The sequence below is a fragment of the Aricia agestis genome, chromosome 19 (assembly GCF_905147365.1).
Source record: "Aricia agestis chromosome 19, ilAriAges1.1, whole genome shotgun sequence".
Classification (NCBI taxonomy): Eukaryota; Metazoa; Arthropoda; class Insecta; order Lepidoptera; family Lycaenidae; genus Aricia; species Aricia agestis.
The window spans coordinates 4,476,623-4,487,948 of record NC_056424.1 but is presented as its reverse complement, the minus strand read 5'-3'; the positions used below and the strand labels follow the sequence as shown (position 1 = coordinate 4,487,948).

Here is an 11,326-nt window from a genome sequence, read left to right as displayed (position 1 = left end):
TTTGTTTGAGTTTTTCCAAGAGTTAGGTGTTTTGTGTTCTTATCATATGGCAATATCTTAGTTAGCATTTTTAGTAATTATGATTGTATAGAGGTTTAGAGGTTTCATAACGTTTCGTGACCGATCGTGCTGTGTATCTATTATCTGCGTAAAAATTGCATTTAAAATTATTTTATTGCAAGTATATCTTGGTAATATTTAAGTCAATATAATTATAACTGGAAAATATGAAATATTTTGCAATAAAATAATTTTAAACTGCTCAGGCTTTAAATAGACTTATTTAAACTTTAAGTAATTTTACTTACGTAAGTGTGATACGGAAAATAAAAATTAATGTAAAACATCTGAAATATAACCTCTAATTGCCTCATATGCGTTTTATCGTATATTCCGAAAACTATTATGTACAGATAATTATAATATTTTATTAGTTTAATGTCGATTAAGCGTAAGGTATTCAATAAAGAAATATTTTAAAATAATTCAATTCTTTTCATTTCGCCGGCATGACCGGCCCTAGCGGATGGCAAACTACGAAAGAACACTGTTTTGGCTAGAAAATCTACCGAATATTATAATTTGGTTATAAAAATTAAAAAATTAATAACGACACAAATAACATTTATTTTTGACAAAATACTCTTATTAGATTCAACTTATTATTAATTTATTTACACATTAATAAATCTACTTGCATTAATGCACTAATAATAATATATAATTTTTAGATTTATAGAATATTTTAACTTATGGGAAAGTCCCTAGCGTAAAATGTCTTTACAAAGTATATTTCAGACTCCACAAAATTTTATTGAGCTGTTAAAACGCTAGCATCATGGTAAATAAACTACGTAACAGGCAGCATAATAGCTGTCCATGCCAAGTCCATGCTGAGAGTAGAGAGGAGTCGAGAGATTTAAATTAAATGGAGTATGTACCAGAAAAAGAACTAAATAATTAGGTAAACGCTAAACTTGTTAATGTTCGATTTCCTATCGGCTATCACTCACGGTTCACTGACTGGAGGTTCCTCCTTCTTCACTTCTTTATTTTGGGCATCTTCTAGCGAACTCTTTGACAGCTGTCGAAGAATACTTTCGAAAATTCTTGGCGCGCTTTTCGTGTTCGGCAACGAAATGTCAGTTTGCGTTGGCACGCTCTCCCATCTCTTTTCCTCCTTCACCTCGAGCGGCATGACCGTCTCTCTCAGGTTTAGAGTTAACGACTTTTTTCTTGCATACGCGGGGTCCGACTCCGGTCTTAGTTCTTGTACTTTTTCTGGACTTTTTCGGTCTTGGGATTGTCGGTCTATGGCCTTGGAGAGGACGTTGCCGAGGATGTGTGCGCATTTGATGATGTTCTGCGTCTCCCGGGGGGTCAGCCGCAGGCCCTCGTTTCGTACGATGTGGCTGATAGCGTTCAAATTGTCAGGAGACCGCTTCTTGGAGATATCTGAAAATTCTAAAAAAATAAATTTTTGTGATCACTGATAGTTATAATAACTAAAGTAAAGGCATAAAGTCTGAGATACTTTTGTTTCATGTGAAATGCTATTGTTTGGTATTGAATATCTTCTTTAAAAACTCGGCCAGGGACCAATTGACGCGGTTTTAAGCGTTTACAGATATTATAATTTATGACATTGCTAAACCGGGTTGTTGTTATAAAGGCATGAGTGATATTAAGCGCTAATCCGGAGCTGTTGCTGACACTATAGAGGCTGGAGCCAAACATGGAACCTTCTATTTTTGGCGCTTATCCTAGTAAACGGTAACACAGATTTAACTTTAGCTCGTTTTTAGAGCAAGTGGATTAGCTTACCTAGATCAGCCAGCTCGATATCCTCAGTGCGGTATGGCGTGGGGCACTGGTCGTAGTAGCGGCTGACGGGCACGCGCGCCAGGGAGTTGTTGTAGTTCGCCCAGAAGTGGCTCCACTCCCCCTCGTCCGCCCCCGCAGCCCCCACCACCGGAGCCCCCGCGGCCTCGCTCACCTCCTGCCATGTGCTCACGCAACAGCTGAAACGTCCAGTTATTGGCTTTTTAAGAACAACTAAGTAAGGCCAGCAACGCGCCTGCAGCTGTTTAATGTTGCAAGTGTCCATGGGCGATGGTAGTTGCTTTCCATCAGGTGAACCGTTTGCTCGCTTGCCCGTGTTATTTAAAAAAAAAAATTGTAGGTCCTCCTTATGACTACGAATAGCAATTTTGAAATTCATTCGTTGCTATTGCAATAAACTATTGAGTTTAGTTAGAATCACGTTTCAAAGAAGTTTTTGAAATAAAATTTATCCAAAAATGATCTCTGCATTATGATAATATAATAAATATTATAATCTAAAACTAGCTATTGAATTTCCTCAGAGTGGAAGCGTTTTAACCGACCAAAAATTAAAGTACCTACCGATTTTACGAATAACATGTTTTGACTCCACCACACTACAGGACCTACTCAACCCAGTTCCGCCGCTCCATGTACGTAATAATATGTAGTAGGGCCTCTATGGACGCTGCCGCCCCTAGGCCGTGGCCTATATTAACGGCCTAGTTAAGAATCCGGGGTTGACTCAACCTACCTATAATCCGGTGGATCCTGGCTGGGTGGAGAAACTAGGGTGTCTTGTCTGCCACCTGGTCCGCTGTCCACCGACACTGAAGATGGAGCCGAGTATTCCGGGGACATGGACGAGTACTCCAACTCTGAGCTCATCGCCTGTCTGAAATTTAAAGCAATGGTATATAATTGGGACTACTATTGCAAAAAATAATATGAAGGACAAAATAATGTTTGTTAAAGTTAACTGTCGCTTATCTTGTTATCTGTTTCATTCTTCGTTACAGGCTTATTATTATTCCGTAATTTTATTTCTAGTAGAAATAAGTAAATCGATGAAATATAACAGTTATGTAGGCGCAGTAGCTCGTACTGCATTAGGTTAAAAAATTTTGGACAAAGTTTTGTAAAAAAAAAAAAACTTATTTTTTTACGGTCACGGCAACACGCATTAATTGAATGAATTGGATGTGTCGATTTTGAAGAAATTTGGCGCAGATATAGATAGACTACAAGGAATGACATACCTAGGCATTTTTTTTGGGAATACGAAGTCGTACAAAAGCCGTATAGTACCTGTAAGTACTAGAAGTCTTGTAAAGACTATCTCGGCTACAGGACAGCGTGTTCTCCCTGCTACGCTTGGAGTCCGCGGACTTCAGCAGTCTTCTCGGCTCCCTCTGCACGGGGACGCTCTGCAGAGAGCTACTTCGGGGCTTCTGGGTCTTCTTCGTGGACATCGAGGCGATCTTCCCCCGTAAACCGTACTTCGCGTTCATGTCTTCGAAGTCTGATACCTTTAATAATAAGCAATAATAATATAATATATTATGTCTTATTTTAATCGGGTAGCGAAGTTGCGTCTGTTAGTTTCATGGTCGAAATCAATAAATCAACTAAGAGAGTGCCAAGCAGTGCCGTAAAATATAACCTTTTTTGCGCCCTGTGCCACTAATATTATGTATTCTGTGCGTATGCGAGCTTATACTGCACCTTTGTTTTTTAACCGACTTCCAAAAAGGAGAAGGCTATATGTTCGGCTATGGATATTTTTTTACTACATAGGGAAACATCTCTGGGGCGCCGCTGGAAGTACTTTATCGGGAGCAATTTCCCCCCAGCCCCAGATTCTACGCCTTGTGCCTGGGCACCGGTAGCACCGCCCTATTTACGGCACTGGTGCCAAGACACGGCTGATAGAGTTAGTAGCGCCTGGGGCGTCTCTTTTTAAGCTCTCTACGGTCTCTACCAGCACCCTAGGCGGCGAAGCCACTTTGCCCAAAGCCCTGGTAGAGCTCAAACCGGCACTGCTTATAGTAGGATACCGTAGCGAATTCTATAGGTTTTATTTTGTAGGAATTTCGCTATAGTATAACTATCCCCGCGTTCCAGATGACGTTAGAAACGCTCACGATCAAGACCGTGGTTTTTCCGTTCCACTAGCATGTGAGCGTCAGTGATACAAACCCAAGTGGAACGGATTATGGATCGTTTTGAGCGTTTTGAGAAAAGTTTAAAAAAAGAACTAGGTATAATTTTTTTATACATAGGTACATTGAACGATATTACGATAGAGATTAGATATTACGATCCTTTTCTTCAAGTCATAAATAAAAGTAATTTTATTGTTCATAGTTACATTTATTTTACAAATAAAATACATAATATTATATTTGTTTCGTCTTTAGTATTACATTTTTTTTACTTAAGTAATCATATTTTAATAAAGTTAAACTTTTATTGCTTATATTTGAGTTTTCACATTGAATCATATTTTAATAACAAAACCACATACTTTGAATATTGACTATTTCACAATATACAATATATAAACGTTAGGTATCAATACCGCTTAGTGCTAAGTCAAGTACGAGTAAGTGAACAGGTATAGGAGAGATGAAAATTAGTATTAATTATTATATTTTATAAGAAATCATTTGACCTTTCATTTAAAACAATTTATTTTCCAATCAAAATATTTCATTAAATGTAATTTAATTAAAATATTATTTGTATTGAAATAATATAAAGTTTTTTTGTCTCTACTCTCTCCTGAAAACTTTCCGTACATGGCTTTCGCGATATAGTTACGTTAAAATTTAAAAAAAAAAACTAGATCGCCCACTTTGACCCATCTTCGTCAAGGGTCGTTTTTAGCGAAAATGATGACGTCATGAGTGACGTCATAGCCGCAATCAAAACGACCCCGGTCGCCAAAGGGAACGGCAGAAGGGGACGTTTTGAGCGTTTTGGTCAAAATTAACGTCATCTGGAACGCAGCCTATACAGGTGTAACAAAACAAAGTAATAATACTTTAGAGTTTAGGCTGTATATGTGTCTCTGGTAATTGGTATACAGTTTACTGTAAAAGTTACAGCTCTGAAAGAGTAAGTCTTTCAGCGTTGTAACTTTTACAGCTTAAACTGTTTATTTCTGTGCTTCTATGAGGAATGCCCCAAGCCCAACGTCATGAAATTGCCCATACAACATTTTTAATAGTTACTCTTGGCTGTATTTCCTTAACCCAGGTACTAACCTGTGACAAATCCAGCGACATATCATCGTCCAGTGACTCTCTGCTCTTGGGTGTGGTCTTCCGCGCGGAGTCCAGGCTTCGCTTGGTCTTCAACATGGAGTCCACTGACGGCCGCCGATGGTAGGAGCCGGGGAGGGAGTTCGCGCGGTCTCCCCTAAAATGCAGGGCCGGATTTATATTTTTTATGAGTATAAAGTTTAACACACCACTTTAATTTTGCGAACCCATTTTTCGTTTCATATTATGTACGAACACTGCCGCCACCCTAGAACGCTGAACTCCCCCCCCCCCCTTTATTTATTACTTAATTAATGCATAGGCATAAATCTAGAGCTGCTGAAATGTATGATGATGATGGTAGAAAGAAAAGAAGATTTATTTTACCCGACATTAATATATGAATTACAATAATTTTATATTATTACTAGCTGTCCCGGCAAACGTTTCTTTGCCGTATAAAGTAATTCGCCCATATTATTTTATTGAAGTGACTAAATAAGTATGTCACCATGGCAACGTCCATCGATATCCCGTCGCACAAACAATGGTCGCCGTCAGTCTCGAGTTGTAATAATTTACTATTATTTATTCAACAAATCCACTTATCAATATAAAAAGTTACCCAGTAGCCGATACTCAGACCCACTGAATATGCATAAAAATTTGGTTAAAATCAGTAAAGCCGTTTCGGAGGAGTCCGCGGCCTAACATTGTGACACGAGAATTTTATATATAAGAAGGTAAGTAAGATGGTTTAATTTCGATCACAGCTGGCAAATTTATGTTGTTCCTTTGTTCTAAGTTTGTAAGTAAAGTATTGAATTGAATTTAGTTGCATCAATTACCATTTACCTGGCAGATATTTGTTTTCCAGTGACTGTGAAGTCAAAATACTGTGGTTTGTAGACTCTCTTCGGTGTGGAGTTGGCAGAGCTTGGTGTGACGTTGATCTTCTTTCCCTCTGGCTCCTTGTTTAAACTGCCCCTTCTGGATAGCGAGGCAGAGTTCCTTCTAGAAGACGGCCGACTTCTGGGCTCTTCTTCCCAGTCATGTTTTTGCATGGTACCTGAATAACATACCACTTGTACTTTTAAATGTCCAGAATTTTACTTATTGTTTATTGTTTAAATTTTAGTAGCTATCTTAAGTGACCAAATAACCATAAATTTTATATATGGCACGTACATATAGCGCGGCCCAAGTGGGCCTTACGGTAGTTGAGAGGTTGTAACAATTTAAAATAACTTAACCCTAGTAACCTAGTAAGTATTAGGTTAAACGCAAAAAATGGAGAAGATATCAAAGCGCGACCTAACCATTCGGAGTCAGGGCCCGTACCACTTAAACGGTTTTGGGACTCAAACAATCGAAAGAGAATATTGCGTCTCTAACAAACGTGAAATGACGTTGTTAGAGCAGGACGCGGCATTCTCGTCCGATTATTTGAGTCTCAAAACGGTTTCGTAGTAGACCTACTGGTCCTTCTGGTAGAGCGATGAGTGGAGCACCATGGGGTTTTAGTGGGTAGACAGGAGTCCCACATACCCCGGCCGATATCCCCAATTTGCCGGGGTGCATAAAGCATTTCCCCATGTTAAAAAAAGGCCTACTGGTCCTTCCCGAAGTAAGAGCCTCGGAATTTCTATAAGATCTATGTAACTCTGGGTTCTTCGCTAAGATATTTTCGTTAATTTTACTGTAAAAGTACAGTTGGACGGTGGACGTTAATTTTCCGTGAGAAACTTTTTTTTAACTACCCACATTACTACGTCGATCTCACGAATTTTGAACACAGAACATTTTTGAAATTTTAAAATATCAAATCGAACACTGTCACTTTGTTATCCCGTAGAAAGAAACCGCTATATTGACCATGCTAGGCACGTAATGCACCTCCTTGACTGTCCTGCTCTACTACAGAGCAGAAACAGGCACCTTGGTCGCTACGACTCTATTGGGATATTAGTAATTTAGAGAAAATTTATTAGCAGCATTGGGTTGGGGACGGTACTCTTATGTGAAGGAGTCACAATAGATCCTCAAGGGTCGCAGTGACATCAGGGTTCCAATGACCTGCCTTTAGGACAAAAAAAATGCTAATCCTGTTGGTGTCCATGATTAGGACGCGTTCTCAGACTCACCTGGTGACCTATATAGCGAGGACGTCGGCGGTGCACGGCAGACTGGGCGACATCAGGCCCATAACGCTGGGCCACGCTCCACTACACCAGCCTGGGGACAGAGACGAGCGGAGCGGGCAGCGGGGCGGTGCGCGGAGCGGAAACGCTATTAGAATTTTTATGTATACACAAAATAGTAATGTTATCTTAGATACAAAGATGTTAAATTGGTGGCTGCACCATCAGTTAATTTGTATGTACTATCAGAGAAGTTGATTCCTATGCAAATCGGGGACCTAAGTAGTTTGGTTGCGTTACGTCAAACCCAGCTGACAGATCACAATTAACATTGAATGGGCATTGCCCAAAAAAATCACATGTACTTTTTGTATTTTTTTTCGTTAAAATAGGGTATTTCAAGAATATATAAATTAAATAATTTTGAAATTCATTGGCTAGTTTTTTCTCAATAAATTTTTAAAGTTTCGCTCTGACGTCATCATCGGCGGCTAATTGACCTCTGTAGTGTTTTAAATTTTCTTTCAATCTTATTTATAATGGCTGGTTCGTCAAATGCAAGTTCTCATTATGTGAAAGCTGATACGAGAAGCTTACCAAAAGTTCGAAACGTAATGTTGGTCGAATTTATTGCTAATTTAACGCCATTTAAGGTTAATCATATTTGTTCAAAAATTTATGTAACTAATGGATATTTTTTTCTTTTATATACAGAAAAACGATCACTTACCTTATTCCTCGAAATGTTTTTGTAATGAGCAAAGTATAAAAAAAAATGGACAATCCCCATTGACATATTCGACCAAATAACGTTGGTCTGTCAATTGCATAGGAATCAACTTCGTCGATGGTACCATTGAAGAAATTTATTCATAGGCAGAATCTCAGGGCAGAATATACGGACGGACGCACCTATATCCATACAAAGGTGAAAAAAAAGTTACTCTTTCAACGATGCTACTTTTGCAGTGAACTCTATATAGAGGACTCATACCAACCTTAAAGTACGAGTAGTATCCCTTAGTTTCGTTACACTCTGTATAGCCAATATGCAATGTCATCGAACGCGGGAACAGAGAGGCGCAGTCGTGGAGGAGCGAAACAAAAGTGTTTCGTTCACTGTCTTCCGCAATTTATATATAAGTAATATATAAGTTATAAATTGTTATAACTTATATCATTGCGTATAGTGTACATACAAAACCTGTTGGTTTAGGTTCTGGAAGTTAACAGGTGAGGGACAAAACAAAATACTTCTATTATTATTGTATTCTACCTAGAACTAAATTACAATGCATTCTTCTTTATCAACATGTAAATGACCACTGACAGTAATTTAAAACGAAACAATTAATCTCTTCTTCTTCTCACTCGCACGTACCTGAAAATGTATCTAGTATTGTTTTTGTTTCACTCGCGCTGCCGTGCCGTGGTGCCGAGTTGTCCGCCCGCCCGGCACTTGTCGTTTCATACTAACTAGAACTGTCTGAACCTGCTTTTCGCGCCGCGCCGCGGTGCCGCGGCCGTGCGGTTTACCGCTTATAGTAGGCATTGGATTAACGATTAACGGACTTCTGCATATTAACGGAAGTTAACGAATCCGTTAATATTTTTAAAAGTTAACTTGAAAGTTCATCCGTTAATCAAAATGTTAACTTCGTTAATTAACGATTAACGGATTAACGAATTATCAAAAATGCAAATTAAATGTGAAAAGAAGGAATTGCAGACTGTCATTGCTTTCAAAAATGTTCTGGGAATTTCAAATCTGAGACTTTTTGAAACATTGATCAGACGAAAATTAACTAATCTGTGCTCATTTTGATTTGACATATGCGATTTGTTTATTTTCGTTCATTTGTCAGAATTCCGAATTTCAACTTTTCAGACGATATCGAATCCTAAATTCTTCTTCATTATAAAAATGAAATTGATTTTATAATATTATACATTTTTTGCAAATAAAACGAGTACTGCAAATAAACAGTTTATTTGCATAATCGACGTGTTTCTTACGATTTTTTATTAAAACTTCATAATAAATGTGTTTCCGAACCTTATAGTAACGTAGTTTCAAAGAGAAAATGTAGATTCACATAAAAAATAAATTCACCCACCCACAATTACCGATTAGTTGACACAGCTTTTGACAAACCTCAATCTATTATCACGGCTTGACAAGCGTTTCGGAAACCCAAAATGGCGGTTGTCATATCATTCTCGAGTCAAATTAAACAGCTACCGTCAACTGACGCGCTGATCAAATTAAACTAACTAACCGTGCTTCTAGCAACCCAATTGTTACTTGACAAGAGATTTAACAGGCGGTTAGTTAATTTTAGTGTTGATCAGCCTTTCAGAAACCGGGTGTAAGTCCCATAGTTAAAAACACGAGTGGACGAAGTGGGTAACTAAAATTTTACAACATGAAAACAATTTCTCATTTATACTATTATAATTTGAACAAGCCTTGTATCTACTACATGATCATCTAGCTTTCCTGGTCCTAATGCCTCCATCTATGCAAAAAACGTAAATTTTCAAATTGTTACTTACCCGCTTCATCCTTTCATGTCTTCAGTTTTAGTTGTAGTATATTATCTATTATTAGCTGGGCGTAGTATTTGTCATAACTCATAAGATGCCCCTTTCACTAGATACGGTGCACGGTGCGATTCCGTATAATCTTCCCAATATTCAAGAACATAAAAAGAAAGTCGAAAGTCGCAAAAACAGTAATCTTGTATTACTATGTTGAATTTCAAGTTATTATAACAGACCGTCATCATCATCAACAGTGGACACTCGCAGAAAAAAAAACTTAATTAAGGGTCTACACAGACGGACCGCATTTCAACTGCAATCCAACCGCAAATTGCAGTTCAAGTGCAGTTTGAATGCAGTTGACACGACTGCAATACGACTACAATAGAACTGCAAACCAAACAGTTCACACGACTGCAACAAAACTGCAATCCAACTGCGCGTTTATTGCAGTCGTGTCAACTGCATTCAAATTGCACTTGAACTGCAATTTGCAGTTGAAATGCGGTCCGTCTGTGTAGACCCTAAATGTTACTAGCAAATACAGGATGTAACAAAATTAAGTGACAATACTTTAGGGTGTGTACGTGTTCCTTGTAGAGAGTTCAGTGTGAAGATGGCAGCGCTGAAAGACCAAATTTTTTTTCACTTTTGTATGGGGAAACTCGTGACGTCGCGTTGGGCCTTGGGGCGCTTCCCCATACAAAAGTGAAAAAAATTGGTCTTGCGGCGCTGCAACTTTCACAGTGAATTCTCTACAAGGAACACAAACATACAATATACATGATACTCTAAAGTATTTTGGAAATATTCTTAGTTGTAGCCGCGCATTTATTTATTTTTAGACCAGAATGCCCTGATGTCCTTTACTATTTTTTCATATTTTCTTTTTTAACCGTTTAAACGTTCCTTGGACTTCCATTAATATTTCAAAGTCTAGACTGTATAGCCGTTCTCGAGTTTTAACAAGAATTTGTGTAAAAACAATACAAAATAGAGTCGCTCGCTTATGTAATATGTCCTCAACCCTAATGAAGGGTTGGTGGAATCAACTCGGGCGTGAACGGGCAAAATAAAAGGTGGGGTTCATCCATAATAACATTCAGTATTCAGGATATCATATTCGCTATATTATGCACTATATCTATATTCTACAGGGTGTAACGAAACTAAGTAATAATACTTTAGGGTGTTCAACCCTTACATAGAATTCGCTGTGAAAGTTGCGGCGCCGAAAGAGTAACTTTTTTTAATTTTGTATGTGCAAATTCATGACGCTAGGGCGCTTGCCCATACAAATCTCCAAAAAATAGCTCTTTCAGCGCTGCTACTTTTACAGTGAACTCTATACAGTGTGTAACAAAAATAAGTGATAATACTTTAGGGTGTGTACGTGTTCCTTGTAGAGAGTTCACTGTGAAAGTAGCAGCGCTGAAAGACCAAAATTTTTTTTCACTTTTGTATGGGGAAACTCGTGACGCTCGGGCCGTTGCCCATACAAAAGTGAAAAAAATTTTTCGTCTTTCAGAGCTGCTACTTTCACAGTGAACT

General features: G+C 38.3%; 1 protein-coding gene across 1 annotated transcript; it reads right to left on the bottom strand.

The window, feature by feature from the left end:
• Positions 1–918: 918 nt before the first annotated feature.
• On the bottom strand, positions 919–7,329 carry LOC121736609. The gene is made up of 7 exons (XM_042127916.1): positions 7,235–7,329; positions 5,946–6,159; positions 5,094–5,247; positions 3,133–3,353; positions 2,579–2,719; positions 1,825–2,021; positions 919–1,464 (listed from the first exon to the last, which is right to left on the bottom strand). The coding sequence occupies exons 2-7, from the start codon at positions 6,152–6,154 to the stop codon at positions 1,010–1,012; spliced, it is 1,377 nt and encodes a 458-aa protein (XP_041983850.1). The 5' UTR covers positions 6,155–6,159; positions 7,235–7,329; the 3' UTR covers positions 919–1,009.
• Between the last annotated feature and the right edge of the window lie 3,997 nt (positions 7,330–11,326).

Excerpts from the sequence above, each read along its gene's own strand:
- LOC121736609 (XM_042127916.1), bottom strand. The coding sequence starts at position 6,154 with ATGCAAAAACATGACTGGGAAGAAGAGCCCAGAAGTCGGCCGTCTTCT. Across the intron at positions 3,354-5,093 it reads TGTCGCTGGATTTGTCACAG|GTATCAGACTTCGAAGACAT; the intron begins GTTAGTACCTGG and ends TTATTATTAAAG. Across the intron at positions 2,720-3,132 it reads AAGACTTCTAGTACTTACAG|ACAGGCGATGAGCTCAGAGT; the intron begins GTACTATACGGC and ends TTTAAATTTCAG.